General features: G+C 37.5%; 1 protein-coding gene across 1 annotated transcript in view; it reads left to right on the top strand.

Moving 5' to 3' along the window:
- The window catches only part of DCDC1 (doublecortin domain containing 1), a 438,943-nt gene that overhangs the window by 36,540 nt on the left and 385,487 nt on the right, over positions 1–16,916 (top strand). Inside the window, exon 5 of the mRNA XM_040258929.1 lies at positions 7,607–7,812. Within this exon, the coding sequence (XP_040114863.1) occupies positions 7,607–7,812 (206 nt within the window). The remainder of the gene's footprint in view (positions 1–7,606; positions 7,813–16,916) is intronic.

The raw sequence follows: 16,916 nt of genomic DNA, 5'->3' as shown, positions 1-16,916 counted from the left end.
GCCAGGCCTCCCTATCCATCACCAACTCCCGGAGTCTACCCAAACCCATGTCCATTGAGTCGGTGATGCCATCCAACCATCTCATCCTCTGTCGTCCCCTTCTCCTCCTGCCCTTAATCTTTCCCAGCATCAGAGTCTTTTCCAGTGAGTCGGTTCTTTGCATCAGGTGGCCAAAGTATCGGAGTTTCAGCTTCAACATCAGTCCCTCCAAGGAACACCCAGGACTTGTCTCCTTTAGGATGGACTGGTTCGATCTCCTTGCAGTCCAAGGGACTCTCAAGAGTCTTCTCCAACACCACAGTTCAAAAGCATCAATTCTTCGGCACTCAGCTTTCTTCACAGTCCAACTCTCACATCCATACATGACCACTGGAAAAACCATAGCCTTGACTAGACAGACCTTTGGTGGCAAAGTAATGTCTCTGCTTTTTAATATGCTGTCTGGGTTGGTCATAACTTTGCTTCCAAGGAGTAAGCGTCTTTTAATTTCATGGCTGCAGTCACCATCTGCATTGATTTTGGAGCCCAGAAAAATAAAGTCAGCCACTGTTTCCACTGTTTCCCCATCTATTTCCCATGAAGTGATGGGACCGGATGCCATGATCTTAAGGTTTATGAATGTTAAGCTTTAAGCCAACTTTTTCACTCTCTTCTTTCACTTTCATCGAGAGGCTCTTTAGTTCTTCTTCACTTTCTGCCATAAGGGTGGTGTCATCTGCCTATCTGAGGTTATTGATATTTCTCCCAGCAATCTTGATTCCTGCTTCTGCTTCCTCCAGCCCAGCGTTTCTCATGATGCACTCTGCATGTAAGTTATATAAGTAGGGTGACAATATACAGCCTTGACGTACTCCTTTCCTGATTTGGAACCAGTCTGTTGTTCCATGTCCACTTCTAACTGTTGCTTCCTGACTTGCATACAGGTTTCTCAAGAGGCAGGTCAGGTGGTCTGGTATTCCTGTCTCTTTCAGAATTTTCCAGTTTATTGTGATTCACACAGTCAAAGGCTTTGGCACTGAGAGGACTAGATGAGTTAAAACCCGTAAGTCATATAAAACAGTTTCTGGCTAATAGCATTATTTTGAATGGAATTTCAGGAGTTCTACACATAGGACAGACAGTCAAAACAAGGGCTGGGGTCTGAGAAAGACTAATGCAGCACCTACAGGACAAGATTTAAGGGGGCCCTCACTTCGACGGTTGTGTGCTTGCCCCACCCTAAGCATGTTTCCCCAAATTTTGCATCTTTGGTCCTTCACTTGCCTCACCCAAATCGTGTCCTGGTCGAAAGAATCAAAGAGAAAAATGGTTTGCTGGTAAGACTCTCTGAACCCAGTGTTTGTCACACCTCCTCCATCTGGCCTTGGTGGGAACGGTTTCTTGCTGTTACTAATCTCTTGGTTGTGTCACTGTCCTTTTGTTGCTTTGCGGTCTTTTCCATCACTTACAGAACCAATTCCCTGCAGTCTGTCCCTCTTCTCAAGTACTCTGAGTGGATTCTGTTTTCCTGGTTGGATTCTGATGGCTCAGTGTAGTCTAGAGCTACATAATAAGCATGGGATTTCAGGGATGCAGGAGGAGAAGCCATTTATGGAGTGATTTCAGTGTTTTAGGTACTTTTCCTTGTAAGATAATCCTCATCAGGTGGTGGAGTGGTGCCCATTGCATACTTTGTAGATGAGAAATCAGAGACGCAAGGAGGTATAACTCATCTGGGGCTCCTAAGTAACAGAGCTGAGATTCAAACCTAGTTTAAAGGTTTATACCCTTTAAACATCTGGAGGGTCTCCACACTGTGGGTACACTCCTCCTATCAAAATATAGAAATTTATTTTATTCTTTTCCCAGAGATGCTTTTTATTTTCAGGATACTCACCATTAGTAGTCTCCTTCCTCCTCCTCCTCCGCCTCCCCTCTTTCTCATTTTCCTTCTCCTTTCTTTTTTTGTTTTGATGAAATTCACATAACATAAAATTAATCATTTAAAGTGGTCAATCAGTGGCATTTAGTATGTTTTCAGTGTTGTGCAGCCACACTATCTAGTTCCAAAGCATTCCCATCATTCCAAAATAAAACCCCTTATCCATTTGTTTCTCCCTACTATCTCCTCTTCTAGCCCCTGGCACCCATCTGTTTGAATTCTGTTTCTGTGGAGTTAGCTATTCTGGATAGTTCTTATAAATGGAATTATACACTATATATCCTTTTTTCATTTTTATTATTTATTTATTTTTGACTTTCTTTTTCTTTAATTAAAAAGATTTTATTTGAGTATAGTCGCTTTACAGCATTGGATTAGTTTCTGCCATACAGCAAAGTGAATCAGCTATCTGTGTACCTGTATCCCCTCTTTTTTGATGTTCCTTCCCATTTAGATCACCACAGAGCAATGAGTCGGGTTCTCTGTGCTGTACAATCGGTTCTCATTAGTTACATATTTTATACATGCTGCTGCTGCTACTGCTGCTAAGTCACTTTAGTCATGTCCGACTCTGTGCGACCCCACAGACAGCAGCCCATTGGGCTCCCCCGTCCCTGGGATTCTCCAGGCAAGAACACTGGAGTGGGTTGCCATTTCCTGTTCCAATGCATGAAAGTGAAAAGTGAAAGTGAAGTCACTTAGTCGAGTCCGACTCTTAGCGACCTCACGTACTGTAGCCTACCAGCCTCCTCCATCCATGGGAGTTATTGTATAAATGTCAATCCCAATCTCCTACTCCATTCTACTTCTCCTTCCCCCTTTTCTCTCCATAGGTTCTCTACGTCTGTGTGTCTATTTATGCTTTGCAAATAAGTTCATCTGTGCCATTTTCTATATTTCACATATATGTGTTAATACACTATATTTGTTTTTCTCTTTTTGACTTACTTCACTTTGTGCGACAGTCTCTAGGTCCATCCACATCTCTGCTAATGGCACAATTTCATTTTTTATGGCTGAGATTCAACGGATTAGATCTGGTAAACAGAATGCCTAAAGAACTATGGACAGAGGTTCGTAACATGGTAAAGGAGGTGGTGACCAAAATCATCCCAAAGAAAATGAAATGCAAGAAGGCAAAGTGGTTATCTGAGGAGGCTTTACAAATAGCTGAAAAAAGAGAAGCAAAAGGGAGAAAGGGAAAGATATACCCAAATGAATGCAAGAGAATAGCAAGAAGAGATAAGAAGACCTTCTTAAGTGAATGATGCAAAGAAATAGAGGAAAACAATAGAATGGGAAAGACTAGATATCTCTTCAAAAAAATTGGATATATCAAGGGAATATTTCATGTGAGGATGGGGATGATAAAGGACAGAAATGGTAAGGATGCAACAGAAGAAAAAGAGATTAAGAACAGCTGGCAAGAATACAATGAAGGACTGTATAAAAATAGGTCTTAATGACTTAAATAACAATGATGGATGGTCACTCCCCTAGAGCCATACGTCTTGAAGTGTGAAGCCAAGTGGGCCTTAGGAAACATTACTATGAACAAAGCTAGTGGAGGTGATGGAATTCCAGCTGAGCTATTTAAAATCCTAAAAGATGATACTGTTAAAGGGCTGCACTCAATATGTCAGCAAATTTGGAGAACTTAGCAGTAGTCACAGGACTGAAAAAGGTCAGTTTTCATCCCAATCCCAAAGAAGAGCAATGCAAGTTCAAATTATTGTACAGTTGCGCTCAGTTCATATGCTTACAAGGTAATGTTCAAAATCCTTCAAGCTAGGCTTCAACAGTACATGAATTGAGAACTTCCAGAGGTCCAAACTGGACTTAGAAAAGGCAGAGGAACCAGAGATCAAATTACCAAAAAATTCCTTGGATCACAGAAAATGCCAGAGAATTTCAGAAAAACATCTACTTTTGCTTCATTGACTATACTAAAGCCTTTGATTATGTGGATCACAACAAACTGTGGAAAATTTTTAAAGAGATGGGAATACCAGACCACCTTACCTGTTTCCTGAGAAACCTGTATGTGGGTCAAGAAACAACAGTTAGAACCAGACATGGAACAAAATGGAACAATAGATTGGTTCCAATTTGGGAAAGGAGAATGTCAAGGCTGTATTTGGTCACTCTGCTTATTTAACTTGTATGCAGAGCACATTATTCAAAATGCTGGACTGGGATGAATCACAAGCTGGAATCAAGGTTGCCTGGAGAAATATCAACAACCTCAAATATGCAGTTGATACCACTCTAAAGTCAGAAAGTGAAGAGAAACTAAACAGTCTTCTGATGAAAGTGAAAGAGCAAAGTGAAAAAGCTGGCTTAAAACTCAACATTCAAAAAACTAAGATCATGGTATCTGGTCCCATCATTTCATGGCAAATAGCAGTTGAAAAAGTTCAAGCAGTTACAGATTTAATTTTCTTGGGCTCCAAAATCAGTGCAGATGGTGACTGCAGCCATGAAATTAAAATATGCTTGCTCCTTGGAAGAAAAGCTATGACAAACCTAGTCAGCATATTACTAAGCAGAGACTTGACTTTGCCAACAAAGGTCCGTATTGTCAAAGCTATAGTTTTTCCAGTAGTCATGTGCAGATGTGAGAGTTGGACCATAAAGAAGGCTAAGTCCTAAAGAATTAATGCTTTTGAATTGTGGTGCTGGAGAATACTCTTGAGAGTCCCTTAGACTGCAAGAAGATCAAACCGGTCAGTCTTAGAAGGAAATCAACCCTGAGTATTCACTGGAAGGATCGAAGCTTAAGCTGAAACTCCAATACTTTGGCCACCTGAAGCAAAGAGCCAACTCAGTAGAAAAGACCCCAGTGCTGGAAAAAATGAGGACAGGAGAAGAGGGTGGCAGAGAATGAGATGGTTAGATAGTTATCACCGACTCAATGGATAGAAGCCAATGGCACCCCACTCCAGTACTCTTGCCTGGAGAATCCCATGGACAGAGGAGCCTGGTAGGCTGCAGTCCGTGGTGTCGCTAAGAATCGGACATGACTGAGTGACTTCATTTTCACTTTTCACTTTCATTCATTGGAGAAGGAAACGGCAACCCACTCCAGTATTCTTGCCTGGAGAATCCCAGGGACAGGGGAGCCAAGTGGGCTGCTGTCTATGGGGTCTCACAGAGTCGGACACGACTGACGTGACTTAGCTGTGGACGTGACTTAGCTGCAGCAGCAGCAGCAGCAATGGATGGAGTTTGAGCAAACTTTAGGAGATAGTGAAGAACAGGGAAGCCTCACATGCTGCAGTTCATGGGCACAGAATTGGATACGACTTAGCAACTAAACAACAACAAGAAAAGTATTCCCTTGTATATACATAGTACTTCATTATCCATTCCTCCCTTGGTGGGCATTTAGGTTGCTTCCATGTCCTGGCTATTGTATATAGTGCTGCAGTAAACATTGGGGTGCATGTGTCTCTTTGAATTATGGTTTTCTCTGGGTATGTGACGAGGAGTGGGATGGCTGTGTCATATAGTAGTTCTATTTTAAGTTTTCTAAGGAACCTCCATGCTGTTCTCCCTAGTTACTTACTGTATCAATTTACATTCCCACCAATAGTATAGGAGGCTTCCCATTTTTGCACACCCTCTCCAGCATTTATTGTTTGTAGATTTTTGAATGATGGGCATTCTGACTGTTATGCTCTTTGACTTAGCCTAGTATTTTGTGGATCATCCACATTGTAGTATGTATCAGTACTTTATTATTTTTATTGCTGAATAATATTCCTTCATATAAATATATATATATACACACACATATATATATTCTACAATTTATTTTTCCATTTATCCATTGGTAGAGATTTGGTTTATATCTTTAACTATTGTGAATAGTGTTGCTTATGAACATACATGTGCATACATACATTTATTTGACCACCTGTTTTCAATTCTTTCAGGCATATATGGTCTCATTAACTTTTACTTATTTTCCTAATTCTAATTCCTTTCTATTTAAGATCATTTAGTTGCTAAGTCATGCCCAAGTCTTTTCCATCCATGGACTGTAGCCCACCAGGCTACAGTCCTGTCCTTGGGATTCTCCAGGCAAGAATACTGGAGTGGGTTGCCATTTTCTTCTCCAGTTTAAGATTACAAAGTGATAAAATATGTCATTAATTTCTGTTAAGTTTTTTCTCTTCTTGAAATCTTAATCATATTTATAATCTCCTAGTTTTAATTTATCCTCTAAGTTTTGCTTATATTTCTGCTCACTGTATATATGTGTACATGTATGTATGTGTGAGTCTGTATATGTTGGTGGGGAGAGAGAGAGAGAGAGAAAGTTGTTTGAACATTTAATATAGCCATTCTGGGACCTAAAAGTTGTTTACAACCATTGGCTCATGTTTTATATCAGTACTGTCATATTTTATATAAAGTCCTATTTCTAAGTTCAAAAGGTCATGCTTCTTTCAAGGTAAATGCTAATCAGTTCAGTTCAGTTCAATAGCAAAGAGTTATTTGGAAATTTGGGTAAATAAATGCAGCTACTTTTAGCTATATGCAAATAAAATTTTGTTTCTCTTTTAGGACAGATAAGCAGATGAGGGAGGAATCATTGTATTTTTGTAATCTATGTAAACAGAAAATATAATCTAAAATAAATTGAATGCACAAATAAACAACTCAGGTGCAAATTATTTATTTGTGAAGTGAAACCTCTTGAAAAGAGAGGAATGCTGACAGCAGCTTAGTATTGCAATATACTGCACTTCTACTCTTACCCTTACATTTTCAAAGTCATACATAGTCATTTGGTTTCACTCCCATTAATATTAGTGGGAGTTTTGAAACTTATATTCATGCACACATCTTTGAAAATGTATGAGTGAGTGAAGTCGCTCAGTCGTGTCCAACTCTTTACGATCCCATGGACTGTAGCCCACCAGGCTCCTCCATCCATGGAATTTTTAGGCAAGAGTACTGGAGTGGATTGCCATTTCCTTCTCCAGAGGATCTTCCCGACCTGGGGATCGAACCCGCGTCTCCTGCATTGCAGGCAGACCCTTTACCGTCTGAGCCACCAGGGAATCCCAGAAAATATATGGGTCAAAGTAAATTGTTAATGAAAAACTGGGTTTCATTTTTAGTGAAATAGTTTCAATCTCTTACCAAAGATGTCCTAGAAGGCACCTTCATTCTAGTCACAAGAGAAGAATTATGTATAAGGTTACTGTTTGGAGGTCGTCTTCTTTAAAGCAGCATGGTTAATAATCATATTGAAGAGGAAAAAAATGTTTTCCCACCCTTAAAGAACACAAAAGTTCAGGACCCATGTTGTTTAATAGTAAGCAAAGGATCTTAGACCCTTTCAATGGACGCTTTCAGCTCAGTGCACGTGATCAGGATAGAGGCATGCTAAGGTGAATTTTAATTAGGACTAAATTGTGGTATTACTCTTTCATACCCTGAGCATCTGTTCCCTTCAGAAATGATGATTTATGCAGGCTATCAGAGCAGACAGCTTGCTACAGCTTATGTCACGGTTAGTGGGAAGCTGGTGGTAGCATTTTAGGAAACCAGCATCTAAATGGAGACTAGCTGGTGTATACAATATAGGTAGTAGGGGGAGGGGAAGCGCGATGTGTCCATTTTTAATCTCGAAGCCAAATATTGACTTGACTTTAAAAAAATCTCTTCTAGACCATCTGTTGTTAATGAAGAAAGTAACTTGGACAATGAATGGGCTGATGCTTCCTACTGATGTCAAAAGACGGAAAACCAAGCCTGTTCTTTCTATTAGAATGCAGAAACTTATTGAGAAGACCTCAGCCCGAATTCTACTCTTTAAGAATGGCATGGGGCAGGATGGGCGTGAGATTACAGTGGGAAAGGAGACAATGAAAAAGGTAATCTTGTATTAAATATTGAAGTAAAAATTAAATTTCAAAGTTTTTATGGCTCTTGAAATGTGTTTTTTCCTTCTGTATATCACTGTCAGCAAATAAACTGAAATATTAAGGAGTCAGTATAGAGAATGCAAGAATTCAGCTGTTTAGAAGTATGTTTATTGCACTTACAACGTAACTTACTTACTTAAAGCAACAGCATTTCAGGAAATAATTTGGCCAACATACTTGGCCATTTCCTTAGGTAAAAGTTATGTTTACACTTGAGGAAACATTCCAGTTGGTTATAATACTTTACAGGGTATTTAGGTTGAAGTCAATTTAACTAGCTTCAAAGCTCAAACCTGCTCCTTTTCATTTAGAAGAGTAGTTAAAAAACCTAGAAGCCCCTCTGCTCTTCAAAGTAATCAATGACATCTGAAATAGCAACGATTCAGTTTAAAAGTATCCATATGCATTTTAAAAAAGTAAATCTGGATAGGACTAAGAAAAATCCTGTAACAATTCAGCAAACTTTAAGAAACAAATTTTAAAGTATTGTCATATAAATGCATTTTTTTAAGAAGGTGCTTGTACTTCCCAGGGCTTTGATATTTAAAAATACAGAGAAACTAATGGGAATTTGGTGGAGGGGAGGGGAGTCTTTTCATTCAGATAAGGATTTTTCAGTGAATCTTAAAGTAGCTTGATAATAATGAAAGCAATGAAAATTTATTAAATATGGATTAGAGAGACAGTGAAACATAACCAAACTCTTTAGGTTTTAATCCTAGCTTTGTCATTCACTATCTATAAGACCTTTTATAACTTACTTTGAGTCTCAATTTCTTTATCTGAAAACTAGTGATAGTAACCTGCCTATCTGATAAAATTGATGTTAGTGTTCAGTGTGGTATTATGTGTGGAGTACAATGCCTGGCACCCAGAAAGTTCCCATTAAATTCTTATCTTGCTATTCTCTTTGTGCTTGTGCTGAGTCACTCTTTCATCTCTGACTCTTTGCGACCCCAATGGACTGTAGCCCCTGCCAGGCTTCTCTGTCTGTGGGGATTCTCCAGGCAGGAGGACTGGAGTGGGTTGCCATGCCCTCCTCCGGGGGACCTTCCCAACCCAGGAATCAAACCTGTGTCTCCTGCACTGCAGGCGGATTCTTTACCATCTGAGCCACCAGGGAAGTCCAAGAATACTGGAGTGGGTGGCCTATCCCTTCTCCAGAGGATCTTCCTGCCCAGGAGTTGAACCGGGGTCTTCTGCATTGGAGGCGGATTCTTTACTAGCTGAGCTACCAGGAAAGCCCATTCTTCTCTTTAGAACTCATAAATATGCATCTAATATAATTTATTTTTCTTATTAATGGGAAACATTTATTTTGAAATGAAGATAGCTATAAATCATTTTGTCATACCAGAATATTTTCAAAATGAATATTGCTTAAAACAGGTGAATAGTTGACTAGATATTGGAAATTTTTATTATTAAAATATCTATTTCTTCATCGACTTATTTTTGTAGTTGTTTTATAACTACATCTGAGTAAGAATATTTACTAAGGAGCTGGGAAACTGGATTTTATTTCCTTCTTATCTGCAGATTTGGACTATAAGTGAAATGAGGGATATTACATACCAGAGCAAATTGCTAAGGCAAGTTGTAACATCTTCCCTGGAGATTTTGAAAAATAGAGAATGTGGACATCTCTTGGATTGTTCAAGTGTAGTCATTCCTGGAGATGGAAGCTAGATTAGATAACCTCTTGAGTTCACTTCAGCTCAATCTCTGTAATTCTATGCCTCAGTGGTAAAATTGGGGGGTAATAGTCACTCTTACAGATTACATGTTCTTAGATGAAAGGTTGAGTATAAAACAAAAATGTCACTGCTATTTTGCTTTTTGATGTGAGAGGTCAATTTATTTAAAACTGGATGTTCAAAGAATTCTTTCACTTATTTTTTTCTTCAGTTTGTAAAATTTAGAGAACTGTCACAGTTTTTATAAAAGTCAGAACATGATTCAGTAATAAATGTATTTGTAAACATTTGTCTCAATATTACTTTTAAGAATGCGGTAAAAGAGAGAAGGCAGTTAAATACTGGTGTTGGGTGTTGATAGAACTTTTTGGAGGGAAAATAAGGCTAGTTAATTATTTTTTGTATAAAATTTAAATTTTGAAAGCTTTGTTGATAATCACAGAGCAATGCCCATTTATCAATTAATACCAGATCAGCAGTAGGACTAAAAAGGTGGTATAGTCATAGGAAAAACATAAATTATTTTCTCCTTTATGATAAAATATTAGGAACATCAGGAACTAATGGCTATTTTTAGATTATTGCTAAGTAATATAAAACTGAAGTAAAAAAGTAAAGGACTCTAATATGGTGAAGGTTATCTTACTGCAATGAAATGAAGGAGTTATATAAGATGGGTGATAAAATAAGGTAGTTGGGGCTTAAAAGTCCTCTACGATACTCAGAATGGAGTCAAGGAGAAATAATTATATTTCAGTAATAGATACATAATCAAAATGAAGGTTAAAAGGTTAGCTAATTAAAAAGTTTCAATGAAGGCAAAAGTGATACCATTCTTCTCTATACTCTAGAATATTAGAATGATGGTCCATCCCCTTGAAATTGGAATCAGGTGGTTTTAGAATTACTTCGTATGATTTTAGTAATCACACAGCACCCACTACTATGGGCGTTGGCTAAACATTATCCATGTGTTGAAAAAGATATTAGGAAAAATTTGTGGGCACAAGTGCAAAGTAAATGGAAAATGAAAACTGCTTTAGATATATAGCTTTTTGAGGTTAGCATTGTGGTAGATAAGCTTTATTTTCCCTCAGTTACCTCCTGGAATCTTTGTCAGAGAAGTATTAAGCTGTGTGAATTACTGTATTATCCAGGACGTGTGCTCAGTCAAGTCTAACTCTTTTAAGACTCTATAGACTATAGCCCACCAGGCTCCTCTGTCCACGGGATTGTCCCGGCCAGAACACTGGAGTGGGCTGCCATTTCCCCCTCCAGGGGATCTTCCCAACCCAGGGATTGAACCCAGGTCTCCTGCCTCTCCTGCCTTAGCAAGTGGATTCTTAGCTACTGAGCCACCTGGATAGCATCTCCTTTATGAGACATCTTTATCTTTTTCTCAGCAGTTAATAGTTATATTTTATTTATTTTGTTTTTTTTGCTAGCTTTCTGGGTTCTATCACTAATAGCATAAGATTACAGTGGTGGAAATGATGAAGAAGATAATGAAATCAATGAAAGAATGGAAAAAACCCATGTTGTCTCACTCTCCAGTTTGACCTGATTATTCCCTATAACCACCCTAGTCCTTCACCTTCAACCTGGAGATTATCTTTTTCTCTCTCCTTTCTTGGATGCCTCTCTCCTAGTCCCCCCCATCTTCCTTTACTCTATTGTACACATAGTGCTAGTGACTTTCTGAGAAAACCTACATCAGGATCATCTGGTCTGTATGTTTAAAATTCAGACTTCCAGGCCCCACTCCAAGCCTATTAAGAATCTCTTGAGCTTGGGAATCTGAATTTCAGCAGGTGTCTCCAGATGTTGCCTAGTCCCACAAAAATTTAAGAACTCTTGTTCTCTGGTGTTATAAAACCTCAAACTTACAAATTGATGGGAATTTTCACAGTCTTCTGTTTGTTCTGTATTTCCATTTCTCATGTGGTATAAGAGAAAGATAAGCTGTGTGACAGAAAACAGTTTATGGGAAATTAGGTCACTAGTTGCTATGAGAACTAGTACAAAGAGTTCAGAAATCATGAAAAGGAAAATGTCAACAAGTCAGCAAGATGGGAGTAGTATATGTATAGTAAATCTGACTTAGAAAAAAGTAAATATTCCCTTAATATTTGCATGTAAATATATTTGCAGTGATTTTTCCCTGTTACTACTGAAAGATCACATAAGTATTGAGGGAATTACTCACATAGGACAGTTAGGATATAAATAAATAATAGACATCAAATGCCTTTAAGTCAGAGGAAAATTTACACTTCTATGATATTTACCATTTGTTAGTTTGAAAAATAGCTCAATAAACAGCAACAACAAAAAACATTAAGGAGTTTAAGAAAGACCCTTGGGACTTCCCTGTTGATCAGTGGCTAAGAATCCTCACTCTCAATGAGGAGGGTGTGGGTTCGATCCCTGGTCAGGAACTAGATCCCACGTGCTGCAACTAAGAGTTTGAGTACCACAGTGAATGATCCTGCATGCTGCAACTAAGGTTTGGTACTGCTGCTGCTAAGTCACTTCAGTCGTGTCCGACTCTGTGCGACCCCATAGACAGCAGCCCACCAGGCTCCCCCGTCCCTGGGATTCTCCAGGCAAGAACACTGGAGTGGCTAGCCATTTTCTTCTCCAGTGCATGAAAGTGAAAAGTGAAAGTGAAGTCGCTCAGTCGTGTCCAACTCTTAGCGACCCCATGGACCGCAGCCCACCAGGCTCCTCCTTCAATGGGGTTTTCCAGGCAAGAGTACTGGAGTGAGGTGCCATTGCCTTCTCCAAAGATTTGGTACAGCCATATAATTAAATAAATAAATTAAATATTTTTTAAAAAGAGAGATCCATTTCAAATATAAATTGATGCAAACGTTATGGAAAACAGTATGGATGTTTATTTAAAAACTAAAAATAGAGCTACCATATTATCTAACAATCCATTCCTGGGCATATATCCAGAAAAGCCAAAAATTCTTAATTTGAAAAGATAAATGCACCTCAGCATACCTATCGGCACTACTTACAATAGCCCAGATATGGAAACAACTCAAGTGCCCATCAGCAGATTGGGCTTAAGAAGATGTGATATATTTACACAAGGGAATATTACTCAGCCATGATAAGAATGAAATATTGCCATTTGCAGTGACTGAGATGAACCTAGATAATATCATAATAAGTGAAATCAGAGGAAGATAAATTTTATTACATATGGTATCACTTATATGTGGAATCTAAAGAGTAATACAAATGAATCTGTATACAAACAGAAACAGGTTCACAGACGTAGAAAACAAACTATGATTACCAAACTGGAAAGGGAGGTTGGGAGGGATAAATTAGGAGTAGGAGATTAACAGATGCAAACAAATATACATAAAACAGATAAACAGCAAAGATTTACTATAAAGCACAGGGAACTGTGGAGAAGGAAATGGCACCCCACTCCAGTACTCTTGCCTGGAAATCCCATGGATGGAGGAGCCTGGTAGGCTACAGTCCATGGGGTCACGAAGAGTCAGACACGACTGAGCGACTTCACTTTCACTTTCACAGTGAACTGTACTTAATATCTTATAATAGCCTCTAATGGAAAATAATCTGAAAATATATATATAACTGAATCATTTTTCTATGTACCTGAAACTGATACAATATTGTAAACCAAGTATACTTAAATTAAAACAAAAATAGGAAAGGCCCAATTTAGTTAAAAAAAAAATACAACATACAAAATTCTACAGCATGACTGTGGAATGTTCACATACAAATCAGTAGCTATAACAGAGATTTTCCACATAGTGTGAATTAAAGAATTTAGAGAACATTTTAAGAGATTCAAAAGGTAGCACCTGGAGTAACAAAATTTGATTAAGGATGTTCAACATGGATTCCGACAGGAGAGGTCATGCATAATTATTTATGTTGGAAGTTCTTTAAAGAGCTTTTTATGATATATGAGCAAAAGCCCATTGATATTATTATTGCTTTAAAAATTAGTCTATTATCCATAACCAGAGTTTAATATCAGATTAAAAAATATGAAAGCAGAATTTGTAAAAATATAGAAATTGATAATACAGTTTATTCTCAAGAGACCATGGATTGTCAATTGTCTTCATGTAGTATGAATTTTAGGATTATACAATTAAAATATTATTTCAGAACATTATAAGTGATTACTTGGCAGCCAGAATTTTTTTTTTTTGCATGAAATCATAAGGAGGGAGGTGGATTTCCTTAGCTAAAATAAAATCAAATGATAACTTTCAGTCTAAAGATTTATTTATGTTACAGATGGTAATTAAGGACAGTCTTTAACTTTATGCTTTAACTCCCCTAAACAGTTAAAACATAAACATGATATTAAATCTGAAAAGATAAATTTATTTTTGTTTTTTATTAAAATTGTAATGGTTTTTATACTTACATTTTTTTATTTTGATACATTTAAATTGCTAAGATGGTTAAATTGAAGCATTTATTAAATTAGTTTTTCATATATACGTTAAATTGAAGCATTTATTAAATTAGTTTTTAATAATGGTTAATAATGGTTAAATTGAAGCATTTATTAAATTAGTTTTTCATATATACATTACCACTAAGGTATCCTTGTTGAAGCTTAATTTCTGGACATTATAATTACAGAATTTTGTGAAATAATACAATTTTATCTAATAGTCTAACTATTGGACTATTAGAAAAATTGCTAACTTAGAAAATGATGACTTAGGTAAGTTAACTGCCATAACCAAAATGGATTAGCTGGAATAGCTAGGACTAGAATCCATTTTTGGACTTGAAGAACATTATTTTTTTGTTATGTGAACCTGCCACAAATATACTGCTTGTCACATTCCAGTTCCTATGTGTTCTCACCTAAAAATGAGCTGTGTGCTACGTGTGCTGATTTGCTTCAGTCATGTCCGACTCTTCGCGACCCAGTGGACCATAGCCGGCCAGGCTCCTCTGTCCGAGGGATTCTCCAGGCAAAAATCCTGGAGTAGGTTGCCATGCTCTCCTCCAGGGGATCTTTCTGACCCAGGGATCGAGCCCGTGTCTCTTATGTCTCCTGCACTGGCAGTTGGGTTCTTTACCACTAGTGCTGCCTAGGAAAATGAGTTAACATAACCATTAATAAAATTTGAGACATCTTTTTACAGTCGTAACAGAAAAGCTAGTATCAGACTAGTCATCCCATTTTAAATAACTGAAAACTGCACAAAAAATACAAGACAGCTATGTTTAAACATTAGGCAACTGGAAGCACCAGACTGCCATGCCGGAGAGAACAGGAAAAATTGAAGTGTGTCTTACAATTTACCTTATCTTTATCTCTGGAGGCAATTTTTGGATTTGGTCTAGGGAGAGAGAATCCAAGAAAAGCACAATGGTCTCCACAAGACATCAAAGTTCTGGGAGGCTGAAATGGCTGTAATCTATCGTGAAGTGCCACAGATGAAGGGCATATTTAGAGAAAAGTTCCCAACTTTTGCCTAGGGTCCCGCTTGTATCTTGGCAAAACACTAAGTTACTCATGGACAAAGTAACTCCACAAGACCTGGCCCAAGCACATACCAGAGAAGGAACTAACGGAGATGTAAAAAGGAAACAGCTGTGGCAGTACGTGCAGGCTAGGGAGACATTCCTATTTTATCAGTCGGAGGGAAGGAAGTTTATTGAACTTGCAGGGGGTTCATGAAGAGACCAGAAAAGTTAATCGTGGATCCAAAAAGATCAATAAAAGCTTAGGAAATGCAGAAGAATTGGAAGGTCAAATTTAGAAGTCTTGCACTACCTCATTTCAACATTTATTACAAAGCTAAAATAAGACAGAATACTGTTGGCACCAGAATACATATAAAGTGCAATGAAAGAAAATAGAAATTTCAGAAATTGACCCACACATATAATAGCAAATTAATCTTGATAATTCAGTGAGGAAAAAGTCTTTTTTTTGACAGATATTGCTGAAAATTAGATATTTGTATGATAAGAAATTACTCCAATCCGTACTTCATCAAACAGTAAAACTGAAAAACTCCCAGAAGAGACATTTTTTTCTTTTTTACAGCCTTGAGTTAGGCAAAGATTTTTTAGCTAGGCTAAAAAGTCTGAACTAAAACAAAATGAAGCAAAACTTATTAAATCTACTTTACCCAAAATTTTAAACCTTCTGCCCTTCTAAAAACAACAACAGAAATGAAAAATCTAGCCACAGACTAGAGAGAAAATATGCAGAAAGCATACATCTGACAATGTGCACTCAGCGTGTATATATGTGTGTGTGTATGTAAATCTCTGCTAATAGTAAGAAGGCAAACAGCTCAATAGAAAAGATCAAAAGATTTGGACACTACTAAGAGACCTAGAAATAAACTATAGCACATGAAAAGATGCTCAATGTTATTAATCATCAAAGAAATGCTAATTAAATCCACAATGAGTTACCACTGCACACACGTTAGAATCAGTCAGTTCAGTTGCTGCATATATGAGGTTATTGATATTTCTTCCCAGCAATCTTGATTCCAGCTTGTGCTTCATCCAGCCCAGCATTTCTCATGATGTACTCTGCATATAAGTTAAATAAGCAGGGTGACAATATACAGCCTTGACGTACTTCTTTCCCGATTTGGAACCCATCTGTTGTTCCATGTCCAGTTCTAACTGTTGCTTCTTGACCTGCATACAGATTTCTCATGAGGCAGGTCAGGTGATCTGGTATTCCCATCTGTTTCAGAATTTTCCACAGTTTATTGTGATCCACACAGTCAAAGGTTTTGGCATAGTCAATAAAGCAGAAGTAGATGTTTTCTGGAAGTCTCTTACTTTTTTGATGATCCAACGGATATTGGCAGTTTGATCTCTGGTTTTTCTGTCTTTTCTATCCAGCTTGTTAGAATGAAAAGACTGACAATACCGAGTTGGTAAAAATCTGAAGTAACTGGAAATCTCACAAATGACTGATGAGAATGCCAAATGATGCAACCATTTTTAGCTATTAATACTTAGTAAGAACAAGTAAATAATAGGTGCAAACTCATCCAATTTCCTGGCATCTTCAAATTAAAAAGTGGTTATAATGTTTATTATAAGTCATTGCGAAATGTTTGTCTTAAATAGAAAGTCTTACATTTTATTATGTTAATTCATTGAAAATTTGTAATGTATTTGACAGTCTTTCAGTTAGCAAAAGAAGTATAATAACTGATTCCCTTTCTCAAAATATTTATGATAAAGTGTAGTTCTCTTCTACTGAGCAAGTAGAATTAATTTCCAGAGGTGAAATATTTTTAGTAAGTTAGGGAATTAATTTCATAGTTACCTATTCATTTTCACAGCTTGCTA

Source organism: Oryx dammah, unplaced genomic scaffold (assembly GCF_014754425.2).
Source record: "Oryx dammah isolate SB20612 unplaced genomic scaffold, SCBI_Odam_1.1 HiC_scaffold_17, whole genome shotgun sequence".
In the NCBI taxonomy this organism is placed as follows: domain Eukaryota; kingdom Metazoa; phylum Chordata; class Mammalia; order Artiodactyla; family Bovidae; genus Oryx; species Oryx dammah.
This window is presented reverse-complemented; position numbering and strand designations above follow the sequence as displayed.